General features: G+C 38.5%; 1 protein-coding gene across 1 annotated transcript in view; it reads right to left on the bottom strand.

Annotated features, from left to right (window-relative positions):
• Positions 1–288: 288 nt before the first annotated feature.
• The window catches only part of Pon3 (paraoxonase 3), a 29,246-nt gene continuing 17,919 nt past the window's right edge, over positions 289–11,615 (bottom strand). Inside the window, exons 5-9 of the mRNA XM_051177174.1 lie at positions 10,061–10,187; positions 6,289–6,489; positions 4,374–4,455; positions 4,027–4,155; positions 289–509 (exon numbers count right to left, since the gene is read on the bottom strand). Of these exons, the coding sequence (XP_051033131.1) occupies positions 351–509; positions 4,027–4,155; positions 4,374–4,455; positions 6,289–6,489; positions 10,061–10,187 (698 nt within the window). The 3' untranslated portion in view covers positions 289–350. The remainder of the gene's footprint in view (positions 510–4,026; positions 4,156–4,373; positions 4,456–6,288; positions 6,490–10,060; positions 10,188–11,615) is intronic.

Raw genomic sequence — 11,615 nt, 5'->3', positions numbered from 1 at the left:
TGGGCTGCAGCAGAGTCAGACTATCACAGTTGTGGGAGGCAATTTTGCTAAGCAGTTACCAAGAGACACAAATATAAGTGAGCAGGAGATCTCAGTGGTCACAGCCTGTGTATCCCACTATATACAGAATGTTAGGGATACTCAACAAAGCAGAACACTTGAGTTTCTGGCTGCTTGACTAACTTGACTCAATTTCATAGACGGAAGTTTTTGTACTCCTTTCTCCATAGGAGAAACCATACATACTCCCCTGGTAATTGCAAATAATTACAGTTCCATTTAGTTCCATTCAGTAAAATTACAATTTTACTTTTGTCCAATATGAAATTATGAAGATTTTTGAGAAAGATCTAGAGTTCACAATACAGAGCTTTGTGAAACACGGTGCCTATGAGCATTTTCCTGTGGTACACAGAAGCCACGGTGCTGGCCTGAAGCACAGAGCCATTGTTGGCATAGAGGGTGCTCACCCTGGGCTTGTCTGACAAAGCATCCTGGATCCGTAGCACCTGTCAAGAAAAAAATCACTCATTAGTATCCAAGAAAAGCTATCTAGAAATTGTTCCCTTCCCAATAACTCTAGAAACCAATAACTAAATAATAATTCTAGAAACCAATAACTAAAAAAATCTGAAGTGTATCTTTATTAAGTTTTCTAACAAAGGTACTAACATCCCAACAACATCTCTACACTAAATAGACTGGCTGTTAACATTAATCAAATTCATTTCGAGAGACCTTCAGAAGTTTGATAATTTAGCATCCCTAGAAAAGAAACTTGGGTCCCATAAATACTTGTCTAACTCCTAGGTTGACAGTAACTCTCTGACTGTGAATGTGCCTTTGCCTGAGCCTGTAGCATGAGGCCCCAGGTAAGGTGACTAAGGACCCCAATCAGCTAGCCCAACCTGCTAGTCAAGAAGGTGGTGGTCTTCACTGCTGAGGGGCCAGGCACCTGTGAAACAGCAAAGAAACAGAAAGAACGTGCAGGAGTTTGGAGGCACCCCTACCTAGGGCTTTTATTGATCCCCAGGATTAGCACACTCAGTTTTGCTAATCAGTAAACACACAAATTCTCAAGTTTCCAAGTAGCCTGGATAAAGTTCACTGGGCAGAGTAGGGGTGGTGGATGACAAAGATTGAATCAAAGGAAAATAACCAACCATGAAGCAAAGGTTTCCTTTATTGATCTTTTGCAATAGGATGAAGCTTCTGATTGTTCTTTTGTTTCTTACCTTTCATTTTTGTTTTCATTCCAAGCTCCAACAACTTTGTTTCGAGTTTGCTACATAAAAATAAAGGAGCTTAGATCTCGTGCAGAAAGCACAAAACGCCTAAGTGGAGAGGGGTCAGTGGCTGTGGCTCAATAAGATTTATTTAGGATGAACAGGTGTTCAAAGTTGAAAATAGGGACATGGGAAACAGTTCAAGTTTCCCATTATCTTGCATTCCCTTTGTGCTAGCTAGTTTTATGATACAAGCTAGAATGATCTGAAATTAGGAAATCTCAATTGAGAAAATGTCTCCATAAAATCAGGCGGTAGGGCATTTTCTTAATTAGCAATTGATGGGGGAGTTCCAGTTCATTGTGGGTAATGCCTTTCCTGGGCTGCTGAGAAAGCAGGCTGAGCAGGCACGTTGAGTAAGCAAGCCAGTAAATAGCTCCCCTCCATGGCCTCTGCATCATCAGCTCCTGCCTCCAGGTTCCTGCCCTGTTTAAGTTCCTGTCCTGACTTCCTTTGATGATGATCAACATTTTGGAAGTGTAAGCCAAATAAATCCCGCACTCCCCAAGTTGCTTTGGTCCTGGCGCTTCATCACAGCAATGGTGACCCTAACTAGGACACACTCAAAGCATGCTGTGACTGGGCTCCTGCAGGGAAGCTCTGTCTGTCTCTAGGAAGGCAGCAGGGTGTTTATCTGAATGAGGGCTGGGGACTTGCCAGCTGGGGTAATGGTTCTTCTCATTCTAGGCTTAGTTTGCATTTCTGGGATTAAATGTGTGTGTGTGTGTGTGTGTGTGTGTGTGTGTGTGTGTGTGTGTATTGTGTAAAATTTTAATTTATTCTAAAAGAATCTAGGACAAAGTCAGAATATGTTGACTATTTTCTTATATAAATGAAAAAAATTAGTAATGAAACCACATAAACTTATGCCTTACTTTATATCGCTCTATATAATAGGTATCTGTGATACAAAAAGGCTGGCGGGTAAATAGCAAGTGAGTGATTTTTTCTATGTAACTTCATAGCAAAAGTTGATCTACTTTGCTGAAACTTACTGCTGAAATTTTATCTGATGGTTTTGGAAATTTCCTACATGATGCTGTATTTACATCATTATACACTCACTCTCCCCAATCCAACTCTTCCCATTTGCTCTCAAATCTGTGGCATCGTCTTTAACTATACTATTACATGCACACACACCCTGCTGAGCCTGTTTACTACTGGTGTACATGTGTTTAGGGATGATTACTTGGGAGTAGATAACCTATCAGAAGGTTCATACCTGAAAAAAACTGATTCTCTTTCTCTTGGCAGCCATTGATTGGCTGTAGCTCTTTATTTAGAGGTAGGACTTTGTGCCATTTTTCCCATCCACATTGACACGTCAACTGTTGTCATTGTATTTTTTTTTTTTTTTTTTTTTTTTTTGTAATGTCTTCTAGACACTCCTGGGAAACTGCACCCATAAAACTTCAACAATATGATTGCCTTAAAATATTTCTTGATGCTCAATAATTCCATGACTGATGTATTTGTTTTTGTTTTTTGTTTTTTTTTTAAGCTATACTCTTCAAAAGAAATGACCACTTCTTGGTCAATGAACAAGTTAAACTTTGAATATTAGTTTCTCAACTCCCCAAACATGTCATACCATTCTTCAAGCCATACCTTCTATTCTCTTCTCTGTCTTCAACCCAGGACCTACCCATATCTTTTCACAGGTGTTTTAACCCTCTACTTAACTGTGCTGTTTTTCCTCTACACAACTTATCATCTGTGTAATTATATGTTCCTTTTATAAGTGAACTTACATGTTCACTTAGAGTCTATGAATAGAGGCCTTGTATGGGATTTTATGTTTCCTTAAACTTTTACTTTATTGTTGATATTTTTAGTAAGTGTGTGTGTTTGTGTGAGAACATGGGCATACAAGTACAGGCACACACATGCCATGTCACTTGTAGAGGCCAGAGAACAACTTTCAGCAGTTGGTTCTCTCCTTCCATGGTAGACCTGGGATCAAGCTTAGGTCACTGGGCTTGCATGGCAAGTGCTTTTTACCATCTCATCCACCAGTGTGTGTTTTATTTACTAACATAGCCTAAACATCTGAACAATATCTGACAAAATGTAAATGTCAACAAATAAGTTTTTCCAAGAATGTGTGAAAGGATTTATAGTTGTAGTTAAGTTCAATGGAGTTTACAAATTTATTATTATTAGTAGTAAACTCAATGTCATGGAAATGTAGTGTCTTATGCTATTGGTTTAAATGCTATAGATAATTCAATCAGTTTTTGCTTTAGAAAATATACTTTTAAATTTTTAAAAATTAAGTTTTAAAATTAATCTTCAAAAGAAAACACTCTTGAACACTTTCCTATTAAAAACCAAGAACAAAAATTCATCTGCTTCAGAGTATCCAGTTATTTAAATCCTTGGTGCAAACTGTGAGCTCAGTGGTGTCAATGGAGATGGTTCTACACGTGTCTCCCTCTCAGCCTCACTGTGGCATCTTCTCAGAGCTTGTCTTCTATTGGAAACACAGTAGTACCATCTATATCAATATAAGCTATCAAGCTCATCTTTCCTCATTACTATCCATAGCAAAGAAAGCCCTTGTGAAGTTAAGACCTGCTGTCTGGCAATGACATTACATTGGCCCCTGGTGTCTGACAAAAAAAAGTAGGAACTCTGTTCTGAAATATGAATGTGACTATCATAAACGCCCTCAATATCACTTCAGCAAATTTTCACTTTTGCATACTTGCCTGTGGGCTCAAGTATCTGTACTTACTTCTGACCCTGGAGGATCCTCTGGATTGTAGTTCAATAGCTTCATGGGGTTGGGATGACATCCTGCCAAAATATCTCCCGTGGCAGGGTCAATGGTCAAATTATCCACTAAGGTGCCCAGGTGAATGACCTTCAACAAAGAGAAAATAGTGAAGATATTTTCTCAATATAATCTGCTCTCTCCCCCTTCTACCAATTCTTCTAGGTACTGGACACTGGTATTTTTAGGGGGCTTCCTGACTGCATTCTAAAAGTGTCAATAGCCATGGATCCTTAAGAACATTCCTGAGTCAAGTATGAAATTTATGTATTGGGCTTTGTTGTGTGTGTTGGTTGGGGGACTCTTACCTTCACTTGAGTTAAATTCCAGTTATCATGTTTTTCCATTATGTGAATGTTCTTAGCTGTTACATCAGCTACATAGACATACCTGAAAAGTAAGCAATGCTTATATTTAAGCAAGTAATAATGAAATATGGCTCTGTCTTCTTTTTGAAGAAAAAGTATAAAAATTCACATTGCCTTGAAGTACTACTGTGATGTCTGTCTTTTTATAATACTATAAAGGTAGATAACAGGGTGGTTTTTAAAATATTATTGAAATGTCCTATAGGTTTTTAATGTGAAATGTGACCATGAAATGAAAAGTAGTTTTGTAGATGACATTACTTATTACTTTGGAGTTACAATTTTCATCAATTGAATGAGATAAGAACATCCTTCTAAAGCTAAAGAGTCTATACTTCCAAACTTAGAGCTAGAGATAACTATGCGGTGGTCACAAAGCTCATTCACACCATGTTTTCAAAACAGGAAAAATGCTTAGAGGCGTTGTTCTTTGTGGTTGTCATTTGTTTTGTTTTGTTTTGTCTTCTTGGGAAAGGGTCCCACTATGTAGCTTTGGCTGTCCTAGAACTATGTAGACCAGGCTGGCCTCAAAATTACCGATATCCTCTTGCCTCTACCTCCCAAGTTCTGGCAATAAAGGCATGCATCATTACATCTAGACTAAAGGCACTTTCTACAACAATCATCTCCACCCATAAACTCAAATCTAAATGATATAATTCATAGTAATCCTCTATTTTTAAAAACCTTTAAGTTTTAACTATTCACTTGGGATGTTCTCTTGTAAAATTTCAGGTTGTAAGCTTTCTTGTTGAATTATCTTTGGATTTTCAGCTCCCAAATAACAATATGGAGACTTACTATTAATTAATAAAGCTTGGCCTTTAGCTTAGGCTTGTTTACAACTAGCTTTTATAATTTAATTAACTTATATTTTTAAAACTATGTTCTGCCACATGGCTCTGTTACCTTTCCTCAGTAAGGTACTTGCTCTGAGTCTGCTGGTGAAATCCAAGCCTGGATTCTTCCTCTGCTTCCTTCCTCTCCCAGGAAATCCTACCTATCATCTCCTGCCTAGCCATTGTCCATTCAGCTCTTTATTAAACAAATCAGAAGGTACCTTGACAAAGTCATATCTTCACAATATACAAGAGATTATCCCACAACATTTCCATGCTTCTTAAAAGTAGTCACAGAATTTTCATAAGTCTGCCAATTGCACCATCACATATCTAAGGTGATATCTTGCTTGTACAAATAAAACCCGTCTGAAGGTCAGAGAATGGAGCTTGTCACTAGCTAACCATAGAGGTCTGAAGGTCTGTACAAACAGACAGGAAGTGAGCTAGCCAGGCAGAAACAGTATATAAGCAGGGGGAAACAGGAAATCGCGATCTTGTCTGCTGAGACACTAAGGAGGTAAGATGTTGGTGATTTGCTCCATCTCTCTGGTCTCTCAGCATTTTCCTCTATATCTTACTCCAGGTTTTTATTACTCAGGGTAATTAAGAACTCTAGGTTTTTATTACTTAGGTCAGTTAAGAACTCCATTTATACTAAGGCAGACTTCTTTCTTTAGTAAGAGCTTTTAATTAATATGGCCTCATATATGTGGTTAAATAATTTCTGGGGTTTATAAGGGGCAAAGATATTGCATATTCATCCTGCTTTTAGAACAACCGTTGGAAAAGAGTATATTTAGTTATGTAAGAATTTGGAATAAAGTCTTTTTTTTTTTCTTGAGGGGATTGAAATTCAAGAGGAACAAATATATTTTAGAATCACGTTTTTTGTATGAACTCTGGGCACACCTAAGCCTTCCATTCCCATGTTGACTGCTTGAACATAAGGGAGCCCTTGAGGATCTCTTCAATGTTTCCTGGACAAAGGGCAGAACTGTTCTAAAAGCACATACTTCTGATTTAGTGAGGCTGTGATTCCATTGGCAGAACTAAACCCTTGGGCCACTACTTTGACCTCTCTTGGGCTGTAGAAAAGAATGTAAGTCCAGTGAAAGTCCATGATCAACTCAAGAAGTACCAAGAAGTAGCTGGTAAAGTAGTGGTCTCTTGTAGCATAGAACTTCTCTGGCCCAAGAACCACAATGTCATTCACACTAGAAAGGAAAAAGGAGAGAAACCCATAAGATATTTGAATATCTGGATTATTGACAAAGCCACTAATATTTACCTAGATTAGCATATTCCTCAGTTTTAAATGATAGACTAGAATTAAATGAATTAACTAATCCCATAAAATGTTCAGATTTTACTTCCACATGTTTTGGCTATTTATAATTTTAAGTAAAAAATGAGTATGTATATTAACAAATTCTAGACTTGTAGATGTTAATGATGGTTTTCTGTAATAGATACAGTATCTTTGTTTTAATTCTTAAAGCTAAGCACTGTCATGTGACTTGTTCTGACCAAAAAGAAAAAAAAAGAAAAAAGAAAAAAGAACAAAGAAAATATATGTATATGGCATCTTTTGTTTGTGTATATTTGTGTGCATATGCACATGTATTGTCTAGAGAGGGAAAATCAGAGGTTATCTTCTGGTGTAGTTCCCCAAGTCCCATGTACCTCACTTATTAAGGTTTCTTGTCAGCCTGGAACTTCCAAAATAGGCTACACTGGTTGACCAGTAAGCCCTAAGCATCTACCTGTCTCTGCTTCTCTAATACTGGGATTATAAGCACATGGTACCATGTGTAGCCTTTTCTTCCTTTCTCTCTCTCTCTCTCTTTCTTTCTTCCTTCCTTTCTTTTTTTCTTTCCTTTTTCATGAATTCTGAGAATATAACTCCAGTCCTCATTCTTGTAAGATAAGCATTTCATTGACTGAGTCACCTTCATGTGTGCCTTCTCAATGAAAGACTTGGAGAACCAATGACTGTGTTTACATAGTAACAAACAATTTTTATGAGGATATATTATTTTGGTCCTCTTAGGACCCTAAGTAAGGGTCCTTTCTTTCTTCCTTCCTTTTTATCTATCTTTCTTTTTTGTTTTTGTTGTTTTGGTTTTCTCTGTGTAACAGCCCTACTGTCCTGGAACTCAGTCTGTAGACCAGGCTGGCCCTGAATTCAGAGATCTTCCTGTCTCTGCTTCCCAAGCCCTGGCATGAAAGGTATGGAGCATACCCAGCCTTTTTGCTTCTTATTTGAAGAATGTGTTTAATGTTATAATATGACCAAAAAGTCATAAACACATGTACATTTTGGAAAAGAAATATGACTTGAAGTTAAAAAGAAAGATGAAAGGTATTTTACATTTCTTAGTGCATGTGCATGTGTGTATCCAAGAGTTCTCCAGTATATCTGCTACAGTGTATGTGTAGAGGTTAAAGGGAGCTTGCTGAAATTCCAGTTTCTCCTTCAACCTCAGGTCATCAGAGTTGCTAGCAAGCCCCTTTACCCACTAAGCCATCTAATGATTTTTATTTTGTTTTGTTTTAAATGAATACAAATTTAGGAAAGGGGAATTTAGACGAAGGAAGAAAAAATTTGCAATTTTTCTTCAGTGTCCTCTGTCACTGGCCTATTCATCCTTCTTGACTCATCCTAAGTGCCCCTTCTCCCGAAAGATCTCTAGTGACACCATGAATTGCATTAGTGTTTTGCCTGTCACCCTTTATTAAATCCCCTTAGTTTTCTTCTGTGAGACTCTATTTTGAAATTGTACTTGCTGCTCAGTGTGTATGTCACAGCCCCTCTCAAGCTCCTCCGTAGGTCCTTGAAGCCTTACTTGCCTATTTCCACTGCCAAGTAGGAGCAGGTTCAATCAGTTTGGACAGATTTCCACAGGTGCCATGTCACCTTGCTTTACCCTGTATCTTGACCTCTTGCCTCCCACTACAGATTGCTGCTGTCAAAACACAGGACACCACTGGGTTTTGTATATGCACAAATGGGCAGGCAGGATAAGGATGAGAAGCCCCCCCCCCCCCCCCCGGGCACCTTTAACAAAAAGGAGATGAGGTTGCAGAATAAATTTTTCTCACTTTTTTTTTTTTTTATCTTGATCAGATCATTGTGAAATGAGGCTCATGATGCCTTTTCAGGGTAAACCTAAGATTTCAAGCTATATCATAACTGCACTTAGTAATGGCTGACTTGACAAGGCTTCCCGAAGCTTCCCTATGTATGTATTTCCTGAGTCAGTCATAATAAGCTGCCATCAACTGTATGGATTAAACAACAGGAGTTATTATAACAGGGTTTTACACAGTAAGGGTATGGACTCGAGGAGTTAGCAGAGCCATATTAGCAGAGACACATTCCCAAGATTCTGTGAGAAGACCTGTTTCTTTGACTTTTCCAGATTCAGCTAGTATTCATTCAATGAGTTGGACATCTCTCCCTCCGGCGTTGGTATGGTACCCACCATTATGTGCCATTCTTCTGTGTCTGCCTTCTTACTGGATATATCATACTACAGTAAGGCTTCATTTTTTAGTTACCTCTGCAGTTATTTTTCTAAGTAAGGTCATATTCTGAGGTATGTGTGCTAGGAATTTAAACACACATTTCTATATAAAATTTTAGAAAAGTGAAATTTGGAAGACTTGGGGAATATTTTACAGTTTTATAGGACCTAATTCAACTCACAACATTCCCCTTTCTTTACTCTAGGCTTATCTCTGACATAAGTTTTCTAAGACTGAGCCCTCTCATGATGTTTTTCTGTATCAAGTGTTTTCTAGGACTCCTCCTGTGAGGTAATTATTCCTTATAACCCACCAATGAGGTGAGCCTGTCAATGAGAAAAGGCCTCATTTTACTATGACATCAAGGCATATCTTAAGTGACTTATCCCATTCCCCAGAAATCCTGTGAGGTTCTGGTCCACTGTGCCCCAGAATCTAGTGATATGCTTACTTGATAAGTACTTGATAAGAGAAAACCCCTTTATTGTTTAAGACCTGAAATTCACTACCTACTTAAATGTAATTTTATAAATTCAGTAAGAAAGATGTAGATCGTTGTAAATTAAGAACACAGCTTGGAGCTGATGGACCCAGTCTTCCATGATGATTATGCCAATTACGAACTGACTCAGGCAACCTACCTGGCCCACAACTTCTACAAGACTCGGTTTACTCTTGCTTGTTAATAAATGTTATGTGAAAATCCAGTTAAAGTATTTTGACATAGCACTGGGTACGTAGTCAAAAACATTTAATAAAGGTAATTTTTATAAGTGCCCCCAGGTTTGTTTGTTTGACTTTTTTTTTTTTTAAATCAAATTCTTCTTTAAAAAAAAAAATGGATACAAAGAAATAAGCCATCTGGAGGTTGGTTATAACTCGCAGTAGGTAAGGCTCAGAGAATTCAGAGAATACAACCTACCCGGACAATGGGAAGAGGGAGTAGGCGTTTAAAGAGAACACAGTATTGAGTTGCTGTGGCAAAGAGGTTGGAATTAGAGCTGGGAATCTAATTGAGCACCTTTATAGGATTAAAAAGCTTTCAAAAAGTTGGAAAATATAGAGATATTTAATACTGAACATGCAGTTTCTACTGTGGAGGTCTCACCACAGGAAGCTCTAGAAAGCTTTAGAAGAAGAAGAAGAAAAAAAAACTGCTGCAAAACAAATGTTTAAGAATGCCTGCTGAACCAAAGAAAACAATGCACACAGAGGAGGTGCGAAATGCAAAGAAGTATACAGGCTTTAATTCCATACCTCTTGAGAAGTTCGTGTTTTATAGTCTTCAGGTAGATGAGAGAACGTTGTTGCTCTTCAAATTTGAAAATCTCCACAGTGGAACCCATGTGAGGATGATTCACCACATAAAGATACACAGTGTTGTCTAAATAGGGTGGGTGGGTATAAAGTCAAAGGAAGATGTCATTCCCAAGAAGTTGCCTTCATTTGCCACCATTATTAGACTTCTTTAAAAACCCAATCATCTCCCAAGGCTTTGGTGTTTTTTTGAAAGGGGGTCTTGTTGGGTTACACAGACTCATCTTGAACCTCTAGGCTCCAGTCCTGAGTGGTTGGGTACTACTGTGCAAGGGTTTCCTTTGGGTATCTTGTATGTGCATCAGGTGAGTCATTAACACAATGCTGGATTCTCCTGGTTTTTGAAGAATTTGAAACTCAAACAGAGGATAACCCGGTAATTTTACCAACGCCAAGGAACAGAGCAAAGCATGGGTGTACGTGCAATGATCTGTTCAGCCTTACCAGCATACCCTCTCTAAGGGGAAGATACAGAATTACAATGGGAGATAAACACCTATGGTTCCCTTGGATGGCCTTTCAGTAAGTGACTGAAAGCAAGCTGATCTCTACTGATAGAATTAGGGGCGTGCCACAAATGGCTACATTTCAACAAAACGTTCAAGAAATCTCAGGACATGTGAATGCTTTAAAACCAACAATAGTTATTTGCCAGCTACCCGGTGAACTCCTAGAACCAGTCAAATACCTGAGGTTGAGTAACGACTCTGTGGACTTGCAAAGTAAACATACCAAAGGAAACAAATCAGTCAATTCTGGGTATCACCAGCCTCAAAAATGTCCCCACCTCCCTGTTTTCGCTCTGGAATGTCACCTGTTGTGACTGAGATTGAAAGCAGTGGCCTGAACTGTCAGAAGGGGGTAGATCGGAGTCCCACCCTCTCACTGTGGACCTTGTTCTGAATTTGTTCCTATTCACTTCCTTCATGTAGATACCAAGCAAGTAATGGAGCAAGTCTGAGCCCTGTCATGCAAAATTTATACTCAGGGCCTCTGAACACATTAAGCTGTTTCATGCAAATTATGGAGAGCTGCTCCACCACTGGTAAATCTCTCCTGTGGTTTGGTCTTGCTGTGTTATAGCGCCCAGCCTTTGGCAACAGAACTGGGTTGGATTTCAAGCCCTAAATAAACAGACACTTTGGTGGGCTACAGTATGGTAATCATCCTTGCTGCCCTGGTTTTCTTATGCTTCTACTGGATCTTCTTCTTTCCATAGAAGAGAGGCACTTTGTGAAGGTAATTTTATTTTTACTTCCTCACTCTATTCTGACAGTTCTCTTCCTAAGGGTTTGGTCTGGTGAATGAGTCCCTTAATTAAGGAAGGTGACTAAATGAATAAAATGGCCCATTAATCATAACATATTCAAATTTCAGATGCCTACACATATGGTTTGCAGTTAATCCATAAACTGATCCCATCTTAGAATGTCAGCTGCTGATAACCCTAACTATAACATCTTACACGGTGAAATAGCCTAGGTTAATCTGACCA

The sequence above is a fragment of the Phodopus roborovskii genome, unplaced genomic scaffold (assembly GCF_943737965.1).
Source record: "Phodopus roborovskii unplaced genomic scaffold, PHOROB, whole genome shotgun sequence".
Taxonomy (NCBI): domain Eukaryota; kingdom Metazoa; phylum Chordata; class Mammalia; order Rodentia; family Cricetidae; genus Phodopus; species Phodopus roborovskii.
This window is presented reverse-complemented; position numbering and strand designations above follow the sequence as displayed.